The sequence below is a fragment of the Hermetia illucens genome, chromosome 5, assembly GCF_905115235.1.
Source record: "Hermetia illucens chromosome 5, iHerIll2.2.curated.20191125, whole genome shotgun sequence".
Taxonomy (NCBI): Eukaryota; Metazoa; Arthropoda; class Insecta; order Diptera; family Stratiomyidae; genus Hermetia; species Hermetia illucens.
Genome location: NC_051853.1, coordinates 99293592 through 99312939, shown reverse-complemented (window position 1 = coordinate 99312939; position 19348 = coordinate 99293592). Strand labels below are relative to the sequence as shown.

Sequence of the window (19348 nt, the reverse complement as noted above, 5' to 3'; positions counted from 1 at the left end):
AGCAGGAACAAAAGACATAAAAAAAGTGATAACAACTCAGAAACCGGGAGCCAGGGGCTTCAGATATTAAAGGTTTTTGTTGATCTTTTATTCAAGAATATATAGAAGAGTTCACATGGTTCCATCTATGTATAGATCGTAGTGTATATACATACAATCTACCCGTTTTCAATAAAACTTTAATAAAGAAGAAGAGAAGCAAATTGAAAATAAAAGAAGGAAAAAAATTTTAAATAACTGTTCATCTAAAAAATGTAAATAAAATGAAATGTCGAATTCAAGCGATCCGGAAACGTCATTACGAGCCCCATGCCAGACATAGCACTGGTGACCTCTACATCTAATCTATGACCGAGACAGACTTCTACCGGTACCTAGCGATTCTACAAGGAAGCCATGCTCGCGTTGGTCTGAAGGATGCTCTGCTGCCCGAATTACGGCTACGTGTAACGTTGGTGTCGAAATTGCATCTCTCGGGGAAGAATAAGATAAGCGCATTGAATGTATTTCCTTCATCGGTTTATGCATTTGGGATATTAGACGAAAACCGATCTGGAAATCGTCCAGCGGCGGATACGGACTGGGTACGTAGGTAAGTATCAGTGGCCGCTCTGAGGAGCCCAATTAGCCCTTTGGTGCGCCGTTTTGATACCAAAAACTCCTAAGACCGTGACTGCTGTTATCAGAGCAGGGAGGCAGAGTCCAGCCGGCTCAGATCTTCAGAGCCAACCCATAGCATTCACGAAGGAAAGCAGCTCTCCCAAAGAATAGTTTAAGAGTAGACTCCGCCCATGACAGCCGCCTGCGAAATACCGACTGTATTCACCGAAGGGCTGCCAAGAGCAGAGCCTCGCCTGGCAAATCCGTCAGCCCGCTCATTCCCCTGTCATTCCCGAGAACAAACAGGAGGGTGAGCGTGCCGCCCAGACGGTTCAGCGCGTCTGCACATTCCCCCACTAGCCTGCAAGATGTCGTTGCTGAGTACAAGGCTTCGATGGTCGATTGGCAGTCGGTCAGAATGGCTATGTTGCGCTTGGGGCTCGGATTTCGCTCCAGAGATCGACAGACTTCCAATATCGCCAGTACTGCCGCTTGTAATACACTGACGAAACCTGGGAGACCATTCGACTGAGATATGGACTACTATGTTCAAATTCCGAATGCATCATTCGAACTCTGCCATGAAGCAATGCACGGTAAATACAACACTAAGACGGAGGAGTTTATGTGGGCCACTCAGGACGGCGAGAGAGCGACTAGTGAAGAATATGTGGTTCGGCGTTAGAGACATTATACCGTATAATTTCTGCACTGTTGTGACACGAGGGTAATAAACCGACTGGGATGATGCTGTATGTAAGGTGCTCCATCAAAAGCAACTTCGAGCAACTTAATGTGTTAACTTGTATTGGGACCGGCAAAATCTAAATGACCTTACCACCACCACCACCACCAGCCACCGAGTCCCGTTATCTCTTAAGTAGTTAGGATCATCCGAGTCTAAATGCCTGGTCTTAGTACTTAGTATTAGGTAAAATTCAGCATCTGCCGAGATTGTGAGAACTAGTTAAGAAAATAAAATGTCCTGCCTTTTCAGAGCTCCCTAAGAAATGATTTGAATGAGTATTAGCAAAAGCCGTCTAATTATTTTCAAATAATTTAATTATTTTAAATACCACAAGGACACACCTAGATTCACTAGCGTCATCCTTGCAAATTGTATGTTAATTTAGTGTTTAAAGATGTCACACAGTCCACCGGAGCCTGGGCTCAGCTCGTCCGGTGGTCCCTTCATGGGAGAATTCTCGCCTTGAACCAACGAATACGCACATGAACACAACCAACAAATGAATATATATCTTTCGTTCAAACACATATCTTTCCACTCTGGATACTAACACTCTCGCCAACAATTGAAGAATTTGTTACTTCGCACATTTCTGAATGTTCTGTTCTATTTTTTGACCAGGGTGAAAAGACGGCGGGTTTGTTTAAAAACAAAACCTTATTCAAATCGGTTTACTGTCTGTCTGTCATACTCATTTCCTCAGAATCAGTTAGTTCTATTGATGCGAAATTCGGTGAAAAGGTGGGAATTTTGAATCCCCTGGCATTAGAGTTTAAGAGGGGGTACACATATATGCAAAAGGTAAGTGTCAAATCTTTTTCCCGGAATATAGTCATGTGGGATGGCAAATGAAAGGTCTCGATTAGTGCTTTCCAATGCCGATATTAGCTGCAAAGAGGAAGTGTAAAAGTCCGAAAAGGGTCAATCACTTCAAGGACCCCGAATCTACCCAAATCAAATATCTGAAAAAATATGGTGGTCCGTGCGCATGCTATCAAGGCTTCAAAATACTCTTCACATCTATAACTCTTTAAATAAAGTTAATAATAGTATATTACCATATCTCGCATTAATATATTTCAAAGAAGTTGACTATGAGCGAGTATAGGCTACATTATAAAGCATATTTTTACAAAGCTTGGTGGATATTACTAACAAAGTTATAATAGTACAAAGTCGCCACTTTTGTGAAAATCTATTGCAATCTAAGACTACGGATGTTATACTAAATGCATAGTTTGAAAAAATAAATGTGTAAACAATACGAGCTAAGCACAAATGGGGCCAATACTTACTCAAATATTCATATATGAGAAAGCAGCAAAACCAACACGAAAAATCGATTCATAAGGAAACCATCCACCCCTGTTCATGCCCTAGACTATAATCGACTAAGACTAAATAAATTCACTTTGTATGCGGTGACATGTTTCCATTGCTAAGAAAAGATTGAAAATTCAGAGAATGAATATATTTTTTTCAACGACTTCTACTGAATATAAATAACACCAAATTAAATAGATTTTTGTACCACATTCTTCATATAAATTTATATTTTATTGGTCTAAAAGTCCCAAACTATCTGCACGACGCAGCACGTATTCCAGTTTCGCCCGAAATTTTTCTGCGCGAGGTGCCAAATTAATACATGTTTCAAATCTTTTCTCATCATTTAGCCCCTCCAGAAATTTTGCATAGGATAGTTCATGTATCAGTTGGTTTATAGAGGAGCCGATTGCCGAAAATAACCCAAAAAACTCATAATTCAATATATCTGCTTCAACGTCGCTATAAGTTGGAACTTTCTTATAAGAAAGCTCTTCTAGTGTCTTCCTCAAGGTCTGATAGTAGCACTCCTTCAAAAGGTAATCGCGTTTACCTTTAAGTATGTCAATTTGTACGCTAGTATTCAAAAAGTAGTTAATGTCAATTCCCGGGCCTGAATAGATGCACCCTTGGTAGTCGATCTAAAAGAAATGAAATTTGATAATTATAAAAAAATTAATTATACTCGAAATCACAGATAGTTTTGCTCTTAAATAGATATAAACTGAAATGAAAGCAATTGCCTTCTTCTTCAAACACAGAGCCATTTGGCCAAAGCCCAAGGCCTTGAAGGAGTTTGAGAATGTTTTGAGTACAGTGCCATGCCACTCTACTCTACGCCGGTAGTAGAAAAAGACCGGAATCATCCACCACACCATTGTAGCAAATGTAGTCAAGCGACCGTAATTTCCCGATTGTCGGCAGGTAAGGGTGGAAATACCCATGCCCTCTGAACAGCTGGATTAGATAATAGTCAACTTAATCATACTTTCCATTGGACCACGACTGCACGTCTTTTATGAGTTGCCTGATCCATCTATACATTCATTCCTTTTCCCTCAATCCATCCTGGCATTCTTAGAGGGTGTTGACTCTCTTTTCACAAGTAACGACTTCCTTATTCTCCTCTCTTTTCAGAGGTATATAGATCTCTGTTCTTTAGCATGGGGAGTGATCGGAATAACTTCTGTTCTCACCATTACTACTGGCAAATGCCAAACATTCTCGCTGTAGCCTTGTCTGCGGTCATCCGAATGTGCTCGAAGAAGCTTATCTTTACGTCTATCATCATACCAAGGTATTCCATTGCCTACTACGGCAAAACCATGATTTTATCAACCTAATTATGGAGGACTATAGAAACCGTCCCGGCTCGGTTATTATGAGCTTTTCAGGCGTCCGGTGAGATTATTCGACCATGTCGAAAGTGGTTAAAATTTTTTTGATGGTCCCGTGGAGGACGTTAACGACTCTTTATTTCTCATAATGAACCACTGAAAATATTGAAGGAACGTTCTATTAGGTTTTCCGACCCTGTAACATACGGTGAAGTTCCACTTTTCGTGTATGGAATAGTTCGTTACCGGAAAATGTCGACACGGACTGCAATCCAAATCCTCTGAATTTGAGAAATTTCTCAGCGAGGAGAAGAAAAGTATGATCGTCAAACTGGCGAAAAACGTCAGGTATTCTGAGAGCGTAATTGGATACCCTTTCCATATGCTTCCTGCCGTTTCAAAGATAGGAGCTAAAATGATCCTGGGACGAATTAACGAGTGCGCCCATTAGGAATGATACGGCACGACACGCCAGTTTTGCCAGCATCCACCGGAAACGACACAATACGACAGATTGGTTAACATCCACTGAGAGCGACACAACATCAGACAGAAAAATGTCTGCGTAACGCAATTGTCTGTCTCAGACAAAATCTTTTTCAGCATCAGGTAAATGCCGCTGCCTGTAACATCAAACAAGCCTGCCGGTGCCAAACAAATGTCTGCTTCACGCAGTCTGTTTCTGTTTAAAGCAAAAGTCTGAGTGTGGCTCAGACATCAGACAGAAAAATGTTTGTATTAGAATCTAACAAGTTTTTCTATTTGAATTGGACCACTGACTTACATTTGTCTTTATAAATTGGGAGTAGTCCAGGCTGTCCAGTAGGTGCACATATATATTGTGCGCTTCTGAATTCGCTACCTGGGCTTGCAGTCAAGACAATTCTAAACGTGAATATATGTATAAATTGTAAACAACCCCTTATGGTGTGCACCATTTCGGAAGAGTGAGTTCCACTGCATGGGGTACTCAGCAATGCAATTGCCGTTCCTTCCTAGTGGGAGGCTAATTCACTACCACTTCCGCCTTCCTACCAAATGGCCTGTGTGCCAACTAACTTCCTTGTTCGAAATAGTGCCAAGCCAGCATATTCCGATAATACGTCGCAGACAATTCTCGGTTGGATAGGTTCTGAGAAGAAAATTTTGCAGCCTCCTTTCACCTGTATGGGGAGCCTCCCCTAAAACGTAACACAAAATAGCGCCAGTCGCTGCATATAAAGGGAACGGCCGATCACATACTCTTACCAATTTTCGTGACAATCCGTCCAGCCGTTTCCGAATAAATCGGGTGTGACAGACAGACAGACAAACAGACAGACAGACATTATCGAGAAGCGCACAAGAAAAAGCTTTACAGGTCGCGGAAAAATTGCAGCTGGCATGCGATGCCTCTATGCTACGGCGTAGCGCTTTCCGAAAACGAAATCCCAATTTCTGGTGGAATTCAGAAATTGAGGAATGTCGAAAAAACTGCCTCAGAGCTAGGAGATGCTCCCAGCGCAGGAGAAATCAACCTAAATTCGTTGAGCTACACATGCAATACAAGAACGCGAGGAAAAAATTGCAAGGAGCTATCACGAAGAGCAAATCCGAACATTTCAAGCGGATGTGTACCGAAGCTGATTCTGATCCATTGGGTGGCGCCTACAGGTCTGTAATGTCATCACTGAAAGGCACCGATTACCTGTCCAAAATTACTACAAAACATAGTGGACACTCTCTTCCCAGAGGATGTGAACTACACAAATCTGCCTAAAGTGCATGTAAACCCCGACGAAATTCCTGAAGTGGTAGAAGAGGAAATTTTTGATGCAGCAAGGAAGTTCGCTGAAAATAAGACCCTAGGGCCAGATGGAATCCCGAATATCGACCTGAAAGTGGCAGCCAGGTCAGCACCAGGTATGTTTGCCAAAGTTTTTACGGCATGCCTTAGAGAAGGAGATTTCCCCGAGAAATGGAAGCTGCAAAAGTTGATACTTATTCCGAAGCCAGGTAAACCATTGGGAGACCCCTCCTCATATCGACCGATATGTTTGGTCAATACCATTGGTAAACTATTTGAACGGGTATTATACAACAGGCTGCTAGCTGTTGCGAAAAAGGAAGGAGGCCTATCCGACAACCAATTCGGGTTTCGTAAGGGGAGATCAACCATCGATGCAATCAGCATGGTGACTGGCCTGGCTCGCGCTGCAATACAAAGTGACAAATGCTGCGCAGTGGTGATACTCGATGTAAAAAATGCATTCAACACTGCAAAGTGGACGAAAATCGTAGAGGCTCTAACCAAACTACAGGCTCCAAAGTACATTGTACGCATCGTTGTTGCATTTCTTCTTGGAAGAAGATTATATTGCGACTCGGATGGTGGAGAGGAATTATTCCCAATGATGTGCGGCGTACCACAGGGGTCTGTCTTAGGTCCCTTACTGTGGTTAATTATGTACAATGGAGTGCTGACGCTATGCCTTCCTAACAGCGTGACAACTATTGGCTTTGCGGACGATCTCGGGATAACAATAGTGGCAAAACACTTAGACGAGATCGAAATCTACGCAAATGAAGCGATATGGGAGATCAATTCCTGGTTAGAAAAGTCCGGTCTATCACTTGCTGAACATAAAACGGAACTAGTGCTAATCAGCAAAAGAAGGAAAGACACGACCGTGAAAATCAAAGTTGGTGAAAAAACAATTTACTCCCAAGAGTCGCTTAAATATTTGGGAGTAATGATTGACAAAAGACTCAATTTTAAAAAACACATTGAGTGCGCTGTGACTAAAGCATCTTCCATCGCTGTAACGATCTCGAGGATATTACCGAACATTGGTGGACCAAGACAAAGTCGACGTCGTCTTATTTCAAGGGTAGTTAATTCCGTACTACTCTACGCAGCTCCAGTTTGGACAACCGTTCTGGAAAACAAATCAAACTGCGGAAAACTAGGAATGGCGTATCGACTAAGTGCACTCCGGGTATGCAGTGCTTATCGAACAACATCAGGAGAGGCAGCATATTTACTGGGAGGGACAATCCCCATAGACATCTTGGCGGATGAAGGTCGGCGTCTCTACGACAAAATGTACGCAATCGGGGAGGCTATTGTACTTCGGCGGCAACTAGCACGGCGGGAATCCATCGCAAACTGGCAAAAGAGATAGAACGAGGCACAAACTGGCCGTTGGACCTACCGTACCATTGCACACATTCGAAGATGGATGGAAAGGAATCACGGGGGACTAAGCTACGAGCTAACACAGTTTTTAAGTGGACATGGAGGTTATCGGGCTTATCTTTATCGATTTGGATACGACGAGTCACCATGGTGCCCAAGATGTGGTAACGTGGCTGAGAATGCGGAGCATATTGTATCTGAGTGCCCAAGGTTTACAGCACACCGAACTAGGCTGGAGGCGGTCGCAGACAGGCGCTTAACACCTGAAAATATAGCGGAGTTTATGTTGGAATCAACGGAGGCTTGGAATCAAGTGGTAATTGAGCTGAAGGTTTACAGCACACCGAACTAGGCTGGAGGCGGTCGCAGACAGGCGGTTAACACCTGAAAATATAGCGGAGTTTATGTTGGAATCAACGGAGGCTTGGAATCAAGTGGTAATTGAGCTGAAAATGATTCATCAACAGCTAAGGCATAAAGAACTGCGAAGAAAGCAAGAAAGGCAGCGAACAATAATGCGCCGCAGTTAAGAACTGATCCAGCCTCACGATGCAGTGCTTATAGCAGTCCCGTGGGGAGAGTGGAAGAAGAAGGAGGTGGTTTTAGTGAGTAGAAGTCTCACATAACTGTATGGCAGGAGCGAGCAGTCGGGCTTGAACCTTTCCACCTTCCAACGATGCAAAAAAAAAGACAGACAGACAGACAGACAAACATCGAATCGATTCTAATAAGGTTTTGTTTCACACAAAACCTTAAAAAACACTTGCAGAAAATAGTCCCAATTTGATCTTAGTTTCGAGATAACTGCATCGCTTTTAGTGAATCGAGATAATATATTGTATTATATTTATGGACCTCAAATCCCTGTCAGCGAGCGCAATGCTACCCACATTGTCTTCTACAGTGTAGTCTATTGTAAGGTTACGGTCTTGAATGACTGAACAATTATTATTATAATATATGTCGCTTTGACATTCATTGAAAGCTTTCTCGAAAACTAAAGGTATTCATGTGGTCAATGCAGAAGATCCAAAAGATAGCCAACCTGCCTTTCATAGGTGAATTTTTCGAGATGTTGCCTTATGTGCTCCAGAATTAATTTAGCTATTATATTTGCGACAGCAGGGAGTATGCAGATACCAATTCAGTTATTGTATTCAAAACGGGTGCCCTTCTGCAGACTGTTAGCGATTATCCTTTTCCTTCCTTTCCTATCCTTTATTCCGTTTGAGGCTGATTTCTCTTCTGTTTGGACAGTCCATATCAGCATGTTAACATGCTTAGCCTTTTCAGGCACGTCCTGCAAAAGACATCGGTGACAGACTGTGATGCAATATATATATATACTTTTGATATGATTGCTTTCTTCTGAATTTTCTACTTTCCTGGTAAGCATTTCAATACCCCCTTACTCCCATTTCAAATACCCTTTGTCACGCGCATACTATGTTCAATTTCCTGGGATTTCGCATGGTTTCAAGACTTAAGCTTATTACGCACACCGGCAATGTGTTTAGTAGCCGAGAAACGAACATTTTTGATTTTCGCCCAATGCCAATCGGTATTCTCGGGCGAGTTAATCACCGTACCTGCCGTCCGATCGGCCAAATAGCTCCCCCACTGGCGAGCGGCAGCTGAATTATATAAGCGATTGATATTCAATTTGGGGGTTTTCAACTCTCCAACCTTATGCTAAGTTTGGTGCTCGAACAATATGTCACCAATGACGAGGTGATGGAAACTGCAGAATCCTTCCACCATTTTCGCAACGATCGACAAAACCGTGTTTCCCCATCCCGAGCAACATGCTGTCAGAGTCCACCTTGGTATTCAGATCATCCATCATGACCACAATATCACTGTACTAGAAGAAAGAATCCTTCTCCACTATATCGGAAGCTTCGTTTGTGCGCTGTACAATTATGATCCTCCTTTAACCAAGCAATCCATAGGGCTTTGATCCTTATCTACTAGAAATAAGTCATTGAAGAAATTATGTTTTAATTGGTTAAGGACATGTAGCATTGGGTCAATGCGAGCATGAATGGGTAGATGGCCGCCCAGGCTGAACTTTGTTAAAAGTATTGCTTGCTTATTATTCGTGCGATAAAATATGCTGCTCACGGCAATACAAAGGGTTCTACATTGTCACCCTTCCCCTTTCATTATATGAAATGAAACTAGATAACGAAGCGTATAGGCTTAATATTTTTGGCGCGCGAGAAGGTGATCAATAATCACGATCATGAAAATCAGGTGCCTCTGATGCCAACTGATCAAGTGGTTTCCGGGCTTGCTTTTGAGAAGGATTGCCTGTTGTAATCAACAACAAACGTAGGGCACTTATTGGACATTTTCGAAAAATACTTTGTCCTATTCACTAAGATGCAGAAAACTTCATATAAAAATTAGTCATTTCAGGAGGATCGCATTCAAATATATTTTCAGAAAATTTGGAAATAAAACCGTTTTAACTCCCTGCAAATAGGACGTGTCGTATTCCAGTGGAACAATTTTCCCGGTAAAACTGACATGGTTGCATTAATCGATTTTCTTCCGGCAGCAAAATTGTGTGAATATTGCCAGACGATAATTCCATGCCAAGCTACCACAAGCCACTTAAGGGGGTCATCCCGTGTGAAGACTGTTTTTTCTTAAGCATGCGTAATAATTTTTCCAGCCTGATAGCATAGCTCATTATTGAAATACAGAACAATTTAGACACCCATCTCCAAAAAAAGGTGTTAAACTTTTTGTTTTGTGAATTTTAGTGCTTTTTTATGGCTTCTTTAAGGAATAAAAAAAAACTACTCAATGAATCGCAATTATCCTAGTTGCGGACCGTAGAAATATGTTCTGGATAAGTCGTGAAAATTTCAAAGAATTTGGTTGGATAGATTTTGAGCTATGATGGCAGCTGATTTTCAATATACGGTTTCGAGAAAAGCGCATTTCAAAAGTAGAATATGATTTTTAGCCAAAAAATCTTAACTGATCATTAATCTGCTATACCTAGTCCATAAACCTTAGGTTTCTTCAAGAAACACATGTACAGCCTTAGCTTCAATTCTGGCCCTTTTTGGCGAAGTCATTCGAACATCATTCGGGCCGATAAGTACGCGCTTTATTACGGCGAACGACATAAATCTGGCTTGTGACTTATCACGTGTTTAACATTATAATTTCCGAACGACTCCGAAAAGAAAAAAAATCGATTCCCCCGGATACACGGGTGACCCGCTTAAAAGCTCAGTTGGCTATTCGTAGCAATCACGATCTAAGGGTCGGACTACTCAGTTACTACTGGGAATAAAAAGGAAGGTGGATTAGCTAACAAAGTCAAAGTCAAAACATTTTTGGGGCCAAAGCCACCGTTTGGTACATTTCGTTCACCGTCGCGGTGTTGCTGAAGGACGAAGTCGCTTTTATTACCACTTCGTTAGCCTATTTTCCCTGATAAGCAACCGTTTTCTCATTAAAATGAACAAATTAAAGTAAACAAAGGGTCGACTTAAATTACGCAAAATACACTTCTAGGAAAAGCTTATCTACATCGAGTATATAACGGATACTTACAAATAAACATTCAGTTGGAATATTACTCTCATCAGATTCGTATTTGAAAAATAGATTGTTGCGCCACAAGTCACCATGATTCAAGACTTTAAGGAGTCCTTTTTTGGAATCAAAATTTTCCCACGCTCTCTGAATATATGTTGGTTCCAGGACCTTCATTTTTTTAGCTATGCTTTCATATCCAGCCGTCCTTTCGGTTATCTTAATTGCCATTTGAAATTTCTTCAGGAAAAACTCCCTATTTTGCTCTGCTTGAAAGTTGCGCTCGCTATACATTCCTATTTGGAAGTTGTCGAAAATATTTGGGTTCTGTAATTATAGATTAAGTGAGATCAAGCTGGCAAGCTTGGCGTTCTGCTAGAATCAAATGAGAAGTACATACCTTTTCGGCCAAGTGCATGGACGCAGCATGAAATTTCGCAAGTTTACTGAAAACGATAGCACAATGACTCTCATCAATTGCGTTGAAACGGTCTATTTGCCTGAGTCTGCGAAGTTTCAAGTCTTCAAAAACTATCGTGTCGATTGGCGTACTTGTTACGTAGTAGCAGCTGAAATGACAAGGAAATGGAAAATAATTTCATTCATTTATTGTTGTAAGTTTCTTTTCAAAAATGGAAATGAATAGAGATTATACTTTTCTAGACACAAATCTAAATATTAACTGGTAAATCTGATTATTTCACGAAGAACAACAGGTGCGATCCCTTCGAGGTCAAAGGAGTGAAACGGTCTCGGAGTGAACATTTTACCAACCACCTCCCTGCTAAAACTAGTCGGGAAACCGGGAGCTGGACGCTTCAGGTATGAAAGGTTTTGTGTATTTTTTTTATAAAGACGTTTGGGTGTGCATTGCCCCATTAGTACCTAGCACGTAATATATGCATATATTAAGTGAGAATATCTATATTTAGGTGATATTGACATTCAAAGCTTTAAATTTCCAAAGAAGTGACAACTTTGACCTAATATAACTTTGTTAGTAATAGTGCGATTTCCACCAAAATTGGTAGGATTATGCTCTATAGCAGTCCTTATATTCTCTTCCGAACTTAAGGGGGGTTTTCCTGCCAATTACTAAAAATTATACTAATATATTATACTATTATTAACTTTATTTAAGCAGATATCGGCATGGAGAGTATTTCAGAACCTAGGCACCATAGAGTGGCAGCCTTATGATTTTTTCAGATTTTTTGGTTGGGTGTTTTCTGAGAATGGCTCCATTAAAGAAATGACAAATCCACAATAATTATTGCGCTAAGCAAGCAGTAGGGAAGGACACATCTTTATTCTGCAGGGCGATATAGAAGAAGTGGTAAGAGACCATTGTTTCATAAAGAAATATGAAGACAGCATTATCAGTGGTTAGAATTATTACTCCAATTATTATTAGTCCAAAGGCGAAACGTAAAGTCAGAGTAAGTTATTTATATGATTGGCTTTTTCGGGAAACTCACAAGGTTAAAAATATTTTTTGCAAATTAATTACTTTCTGTCAATTGTACGTTGAAATTCGAGACCTTAAAATATATTAGGCGGCTAAAAGGCATACTAGTAGTTTTGAAAACTGCTACCGAAAGTACGGAAAAGAAAGGGTTATTGGCCCTTATTGGAAACATCGGCAACCGAACTGCTTAAAAAAAGCTCTAAAGAAAAATAAAATTGCCAATTCACCCAGAGCCAATGATTGCCCTTAATGTGGGCAATCTATCATATGTGGGGATACGAAAAATACTGACCAAAACTGACCCGTGTCCGGATAGCTGGGTGGTTAGAGCACAGGGCTGTCATACTGAAGGTCGCGGTTCAAATTTCTCGCTGGGCGCGTGTTTTGACATTGGATACGAGTCAACTCAGCTGTGAATGAGTACCTGGGTCAAATCAGGGTACTAATCTCGGGCGAGCGCAATGCTGACCACATTGCCTCCTACAGTGTATTGCAGCGTACCGTTACGGTCTAGAATTAAGTGCTCTAACACACTTCAAGGCCCTGATCCAATATGGATTGTTGCGCCAACGTTTATTATTATTATTATTATAAAACTGACCCGACCTAAAAGATCGAAGCATAAATATCAGCAAAACCCGAAGGAGGCAGATAGGCGATCACATGTTTACCTAGCTTGGGCAAAACTGACGGATTTCGTAACAAAGTTAAGAACTCGTTGGGGAGTATGTCACAGTATAGGCTCAAAGCTGGGAGATCTATATGCAGTGCAAAGACCTCGACGAAGTAACATCTATAAGAAAAAGCTGCATAGCATTGAAAGAACAATTTAACTTGGAAGAACTGGAGAAGACCCCATTGTAAGTTCGGAAAAATACTGTGGTAGTACTCAAACCTACAATATACCACGTACGTAATGCATCACCAAATTTTTTGGCGCGTCTATGCCCAGGAGATGCATATTCCCCAGTAGATAGCTGAACTACTGTTGTGATAGTGAACTAACCTTCGATCAACCTGCTTCCGAGCCAGATGAACGATTTAAAGTCGTGAGCAAGTACCTATCGAATTATCATGGGATAAGTCGGATGTCGCTCATCCCCACAGATCACGTGCCTTACCCTATTGTTGAAAATCATCCGGTTATTCCCAAAGCGAGGGGGCACTGGCAGCTTCAGAAATCTCTGCATGTGACGGCGATTTCTGCAATAATCAAAAACGAGCTGCAGAAAATATATACTGTTATAGGCTACAATAAAGCCTAAAGGGTAAACGGAGTGCCGAATGAGACCCTTAAGGTCGCCATGAAATCTAGACCGGACATATTCGCTGATTTGTTCAAATAGTCCGTATCAAAATGAAATGCAACATGGAGGCGACAGAATGTGATATCGCTAAGGCAGGCAAACCTCCAGGTAAGCGCTTCGCCGATAACATGATTCACAGAAAGAAGCATCATTGTCAGCAAGTATTGCATGGTGATCATTTACGTAAGAAATGCTTTCAACTCCGTCAATTGGAGCCTAATATGAAAATTCATGGCGACGACTGGTATTCCTATTTATTTTGAGCCTCTTACCGATAACTATTAAGTAGAACGGCAGCTCGGGTATGGCACCAGTGACGGGCCCGAGGAGTATATTGTACCCACGGATATCCTGCGGAGCTACATCACGTCCAATAATATATTTAACCTTCCGATTGCACAGGAGGCTACGGTGATGGGTTACACTAACGATATAGCACAGGTTGTAGTGCAAAGTATCTAGAATATTCTAAGCTATTTCGTGGCAAGCAATCAGTGCTGCTAAAGCCTGTTTAGAGAGTGCTGGAGTGGAGGAAAAAACGGAAGCGATCACTTAAAAGCCGGCCATCGAATACTTGGGAAAAATAATAAACAAAACGCGAAGTTTTAAACGACACGTGCACTATGCTTGTGGTAAGACATCCACTACGAGTATGACAACATGTCGAACGTTGAGTATCTGCGGCATACTTGTCGGCTACTTATTGCCAGCGTGGTGGACTGGATCGTTCTTTTTGCTACCCCAATTTCGAGAAGCGCATTTCGATACATTCAGTTTGCTTAACTGAGTGCGGTCTACAGGATACTCTGCCTTCAGAGCCATCTCAGATAAGACAGCATTTGCCACCACGAGAATGATGCCGATTGGCATCTTGACACATGAGGTGGCGATAATATACAATAAGAAGCAGTCGAATAATATAGGCAGATATCTGCAGGTAGATGGCAAGAGCGTTGGGAATGCTCGGGAAAGGGTCGGTCAACACACGACAACCCGTACTATCAAAGAGTGATTAGAGAGATTAATATAATCTCACCCCCTTTCTCATGGGGTATGAACTATATCGCCAGTACCTGCATAGGTTTAAATTAAGCAACTCACCCAATTGCCCAAACTAGCATTGAGGCACCGAGGCCCTTATGGTAGCTCAAGGAGGCAAAGTTTAGGTGGATGTCGGGGTGATGCATAAAAATGGGTAAAAATTTCCCACACTGGTGTGGCCAGCCAGTTTGTTCTGAAGATCTCCATCTCCTTAAGAAACAAGTCGGGAAAACAGAAGCTTCAAGTATGAATGGTTTTGGGTATTTCTTATGTAAAAACATTTGAGTGGACATTTACCCCATTAGCACCTAGCACGTAATGTAGATGCATAGATGATGTCAACTTTATAAATTATGTATTATTACTATAATTTGAAGATTTTAGGATGAACTTAAGAGGGGTTTTGTAGTCAATTGCTAAAGATGATGGTATTATACTCCTATTAGTTTTATTTTATCAGATATCGATATGGGAATATTTCGGAACCTAAGCCCCGTGTAGTGGCAGCTTTGTTATTTTTTGCAAATTTTCGGTTTAGTAGATTCTGAGATTCGGTCCGTGAAAGAAATGACCACTTTGCAGCTCCTGTCCTGCCCCTTTGTTCATTAAATATCAGAACTGCAACAAGCTTCGAAGAGTACCTTCCATTTGATATCCTACATAACTAAATTCAGTGAAAAAAATGTAAATCCCTCATTTGCATGTATGATATAGAGACCCCCCTAAATTCCATGGAGAAGGATGTAACTCACTGTATGCGTAGGTGTTCACACATTGGTATAACCGAAACGGACAGAAATCTATGTGGGGGGGGGGGGGGGTTAGCGATAGATGTAACTGACCGTATCCCTTAGATAATAGCTGACGATTTCCACGCATAGGTTGAAGAATAGGGCAGCCGAGAAACGAACGCAAGCTCTTTCTCGTCTGAATATCAAGCACTGACGACATCATCAGTTTTCGAAAGAAGAAATGGGTTCCGTGATAGATGTCACATTTGTTAGCGATATTTTAGTTAAGGACCTCCAGTAGTACGCAAGCGAAGAATATACGCACGGTGACCACCACGCTATCATTTTTTAAATAATGCATAGTACAAGAACGAATTAATCCCGGAAAACAGCCGAAGGATGCGCAAACACTAAGTTCGACGAGGAAAAGAAGTTTTGCATTACAAGACAGCGCTCGAAGGAAACGCAGATGATAAAGGCTTACAAATTGGCGAAAAATTACGGCGAGCAAGTGAGCGTTCATATCAAGTTGTAGTGTATCCCAAAAGCGAGTTCCGAAGTTTTGGTAGATCTCTGAAATCGGAGAATACCGCAAGGCCTGCTTTAAGGCCGTCTGGGTGCAAGCAGCTGCATGAAGAATATAAAGCGACTAGAAAGAAATTATATTTGACTATCATAAAAAGGAAGGGTGAACACTTTAAGTGTGCAAAGAGACTGAACTCGAAAGTCAAAGGCAAACATTCACCACCAATTTTTGTCTTAACTTGCTTAATGAAATTGTAACGAATTTCTACAAAATTTGAGTATCGCTAACCTTCCACTGACGCGATAGACACCAACGAAGTTTCCTTGGTAAGTGAGGAGGAGGTGTTAGAAGCTGGGAAAAAAATTGCTGGGAACAAAGCGCCTGACTTGGATAGTATCCACAACCCCTCTCAAGGTAGCAGTCAAAACAGCGCCAAACATGTTTGCTGTAGCATTTACCACATATCTTAAAGAAGGGGTATTCCCTAAAGAATGGAAAAGGCAAAAGCACTAGTCCCCAAGGCAAACAAACCTTTGGGTGACACTTCATTCTATAGGCCGATATGCTTTGTAGATAACACTGTAAACTATTCGATGCAGTTAACCTGGTAGCTAACAAAGCTTGACGGGAATAAATGCTGTGCAGTGATCATACTCGGTGCGAAGAATGCCTTGAATATACTTGAGTCCCTAATCAACCTAGACGGGCCGAAGTATATGGTGTGTATGGTTGCCGATTTATTATTCGATAGGCTTTTGCGCTGCAAATCAAATGAGGGAATAAAATCATATCGCACGACATGCGGAGTCCGACAAAGCCTGCCCTAGGCCTCCTTTTATAGATTATTATGTATTATGGAGTAATGGCGTTAGACCTTCCTATTGGTGCATCCTGGTTGTTTTCGCGAACGATATTGGAGTGACGGTTGTTGCATAAAGTAGCTCATGATATTAAGTCCTGGTTGGAGAATGCTGATCATTTGCTCGTAGAACATAAGACAGAAGTTGTATTTATTACCAAGCAGTCAATGAAAGTGAAACACAAGCTATGCATTCCAAGTTTACGTTCAAGTTTTTAGACGTAATAATTAATAATAATTCAAAACCACATGTGGAATGTGCAGCAACGAAGGCATATAATACTGGAGCACTGATTGTGAGAATGCTACAAAACATAGGTGGTTTCCTCCTTATTACGAAGGTAATCAGTTCAATCGTATTGGGTCCACGCCTTGTGAGAGTGGATGCACTGGAAAATACAATAAATAACCGACAAATTGGAACCACGTATCGCACTAGTGCCCTCCGAATGTGTTACGCTTACAGAACAATATTTGCTGAAACAGTCTGCGTGATAGTTGGAGTGATCCTGCTTGATATACTAGCCAGAGAAGGTCAACTTCTTTATAATCGAGCGTATTTCATCAGAGAAGAAAAGAATCATATCGAATATTTGGAAATGAATCGCCATGTTGTTCAAACTGCCCGAATATTGCGGAGGAGAGCGAGATTCGCACCTCAGAGGACTGCAATGCAAGTTGCAACCGGGGAGTACCTACAAGCCAAAAACATCATACACGTTGAAGTCGAGGGCGATATGAACTCAAGTTGGAAAGGTAATAGCAGCCATCTTAGGTAGGAAAAAGAAACGAGAGAGGAGCACGAACATGAACTGCAGGACAAATTCTCCTCCAGTTTCGCGACGTATCACCATATGTGAGTCCCGTGGGAATGCAAGGAGGTGGAGCCGATTTTAATAGGTAGGAATTCCACATAATTGTTTGAAAGATGCCAGCGGTAGACTTTGAAGCTTTCCACCTTCCATTGAAAAAAAAAGCAGACGGACAAATGGACAGTAAACGGATTTTAATAAAGTTTTGTTTTACACAAAACCTTAAAAAGACGGATAGGTGGATATTGAATAGATTTTAGTAATATTTTCTTATACCCAAAATTTAAAAAAATGGTTCAATATCATATGGAAGGATGAAACAAAGATTAGTTTCTTTCGCAACGAATCGTTCGTTGACAAAAGGACAAACAGTTTCATGGTAGGCTAATTCAAAATAACGAATTATGGCCGGGGAAGATAGCAAAATCAAATCGGTGATCGGCCAAAGAATGGTTCCAATCCAGTCAATCCGATTGTAGATTTCAAAGTTGATTCTCCAGCAGATGAACACCAAAAATTAAGTTACCTTTTATTGAAAAAAAGATAATAGCATTTACTTATGGAGTAAATTATTAACTGCAAACGAGAGATGCATCAAGAATAAATAATATTCCGTTCAATATCCGCATAACATTCCTCTCCAAGTAATATGCGTAATACCTTATTTGTGTTTTTTATTGAACAATTTACCTGGGCCCAAAATTAGTCTGAGCGAATTTATCCAACTCGGGAAGAATTTTGAAGTAAGTCTCACTCTCCTTCTTGAATAATTGCATGTCTTCGAAAACCTCATATTCTCCAACGTATGGCATACTCTTCACGATCCACGTTGCACTTTCACATTTTGATTTATCATACGAAAACTGCACTCGAACGCGATAAATAACGCTGCAAAAATTCTCACCGCTCCCGCAACCCATTGAGAGCTCAATCCGGTCTATGTTCCCATCAGGCCTCTTGAGGTAGTTTCGCAAAACTTCTTGAAAGAACGCATTGTCGAGGTACTCGGGGACGGCCAGCTTACTTTCTTCCATTCCGATGTTGACACTGTACACAAAGCATATGAGCAAATGCTAGAGCAGAAACAGTTCGTAGGTAGCCGCTAACTTCATTGATTCAAACCTGTTGGCTACACAGCGGCTATGGTGGAACTTATACAACATTACAGACTTAGTTTGGCACCGATTTGGCATTATCTACTACGCCCATTTTATTGGTCACAGCTGAAATCTGTTAAGGCGAATATTGTCGGCCTACATTTTATTTTTAATTTTATGGTGCTATAAACTTTCGCTAATCTAGATATTAACATTGTCAAGACCTATAAAGATACGTTCGTTAGCTGTGCTCAATAAAATACGAATTGGGCATATATTTGTATGCAGATCTGACCAGGGAGGCGTGGAAAGAAGAATTTCCCCTTGCTCTCGGAGTTTTCTGAAGAAAATTTCAGTGAAAAAGTAACAGAGGGGCCCCCACAATTTTCGTCCCAGGCTCCGTTTGTCCTACGGCTTTGTTTATATATTTTAGATTATATGCATATCGATTTGTACCTATAATATCTACTTAAAATTGCATATATACATACAATTGTTTGATTAAAAACACCTTTAACATAATATACATGGTCTTTAATCGGGTGTTCCTCTTTGTAAAGACTAGACTGCGAGAAAAATCAAGATCAGAGACCGGATTGAGTTTATCTACAGACTTATCATATGTACATATATACATGTGAATCTAGATTATTTATGTTCATTAGTCATAAGTCTCTGCTTATCAATTTGCAGGGATCAATTATTGCTTTCATTTAAAAATTACATGTGGTGACAATAATCCACGTTCAAGGTCTTCGAG

At 41.0% G+C, this 19348-nt stretch overlaps 1 protein-coding gene across 1 annotated transcript; it reads right to left on the bottom strand.

Annotated features, from left to right (window-relative positions):
• Positions 1–2804: 2804 nt before the first annotated feature.
• Positions 2805–18668, bottom strand: LOC119657863. The gene is made up of 4 exons (XM_038064988.1): positions 18182–18668; positions 11148–11316; positions 10766–11074; positions 2805–3315 (listed from the first exon to the last, which is right to left on the bottom strand). Exons 1-4 carry the CDS (start codon positions 18523–18525, stop codon positions 2905–2907), a joined length of 1233 nt encoding a protein of 410 aa, XP_037920916.1. The 5' UTR covers positions 18526–18668; the 3' UTR covers positions 2805–2904.
• Between the last annotated feature and the right edge of the window lie 680 nt (positions 18669–19348).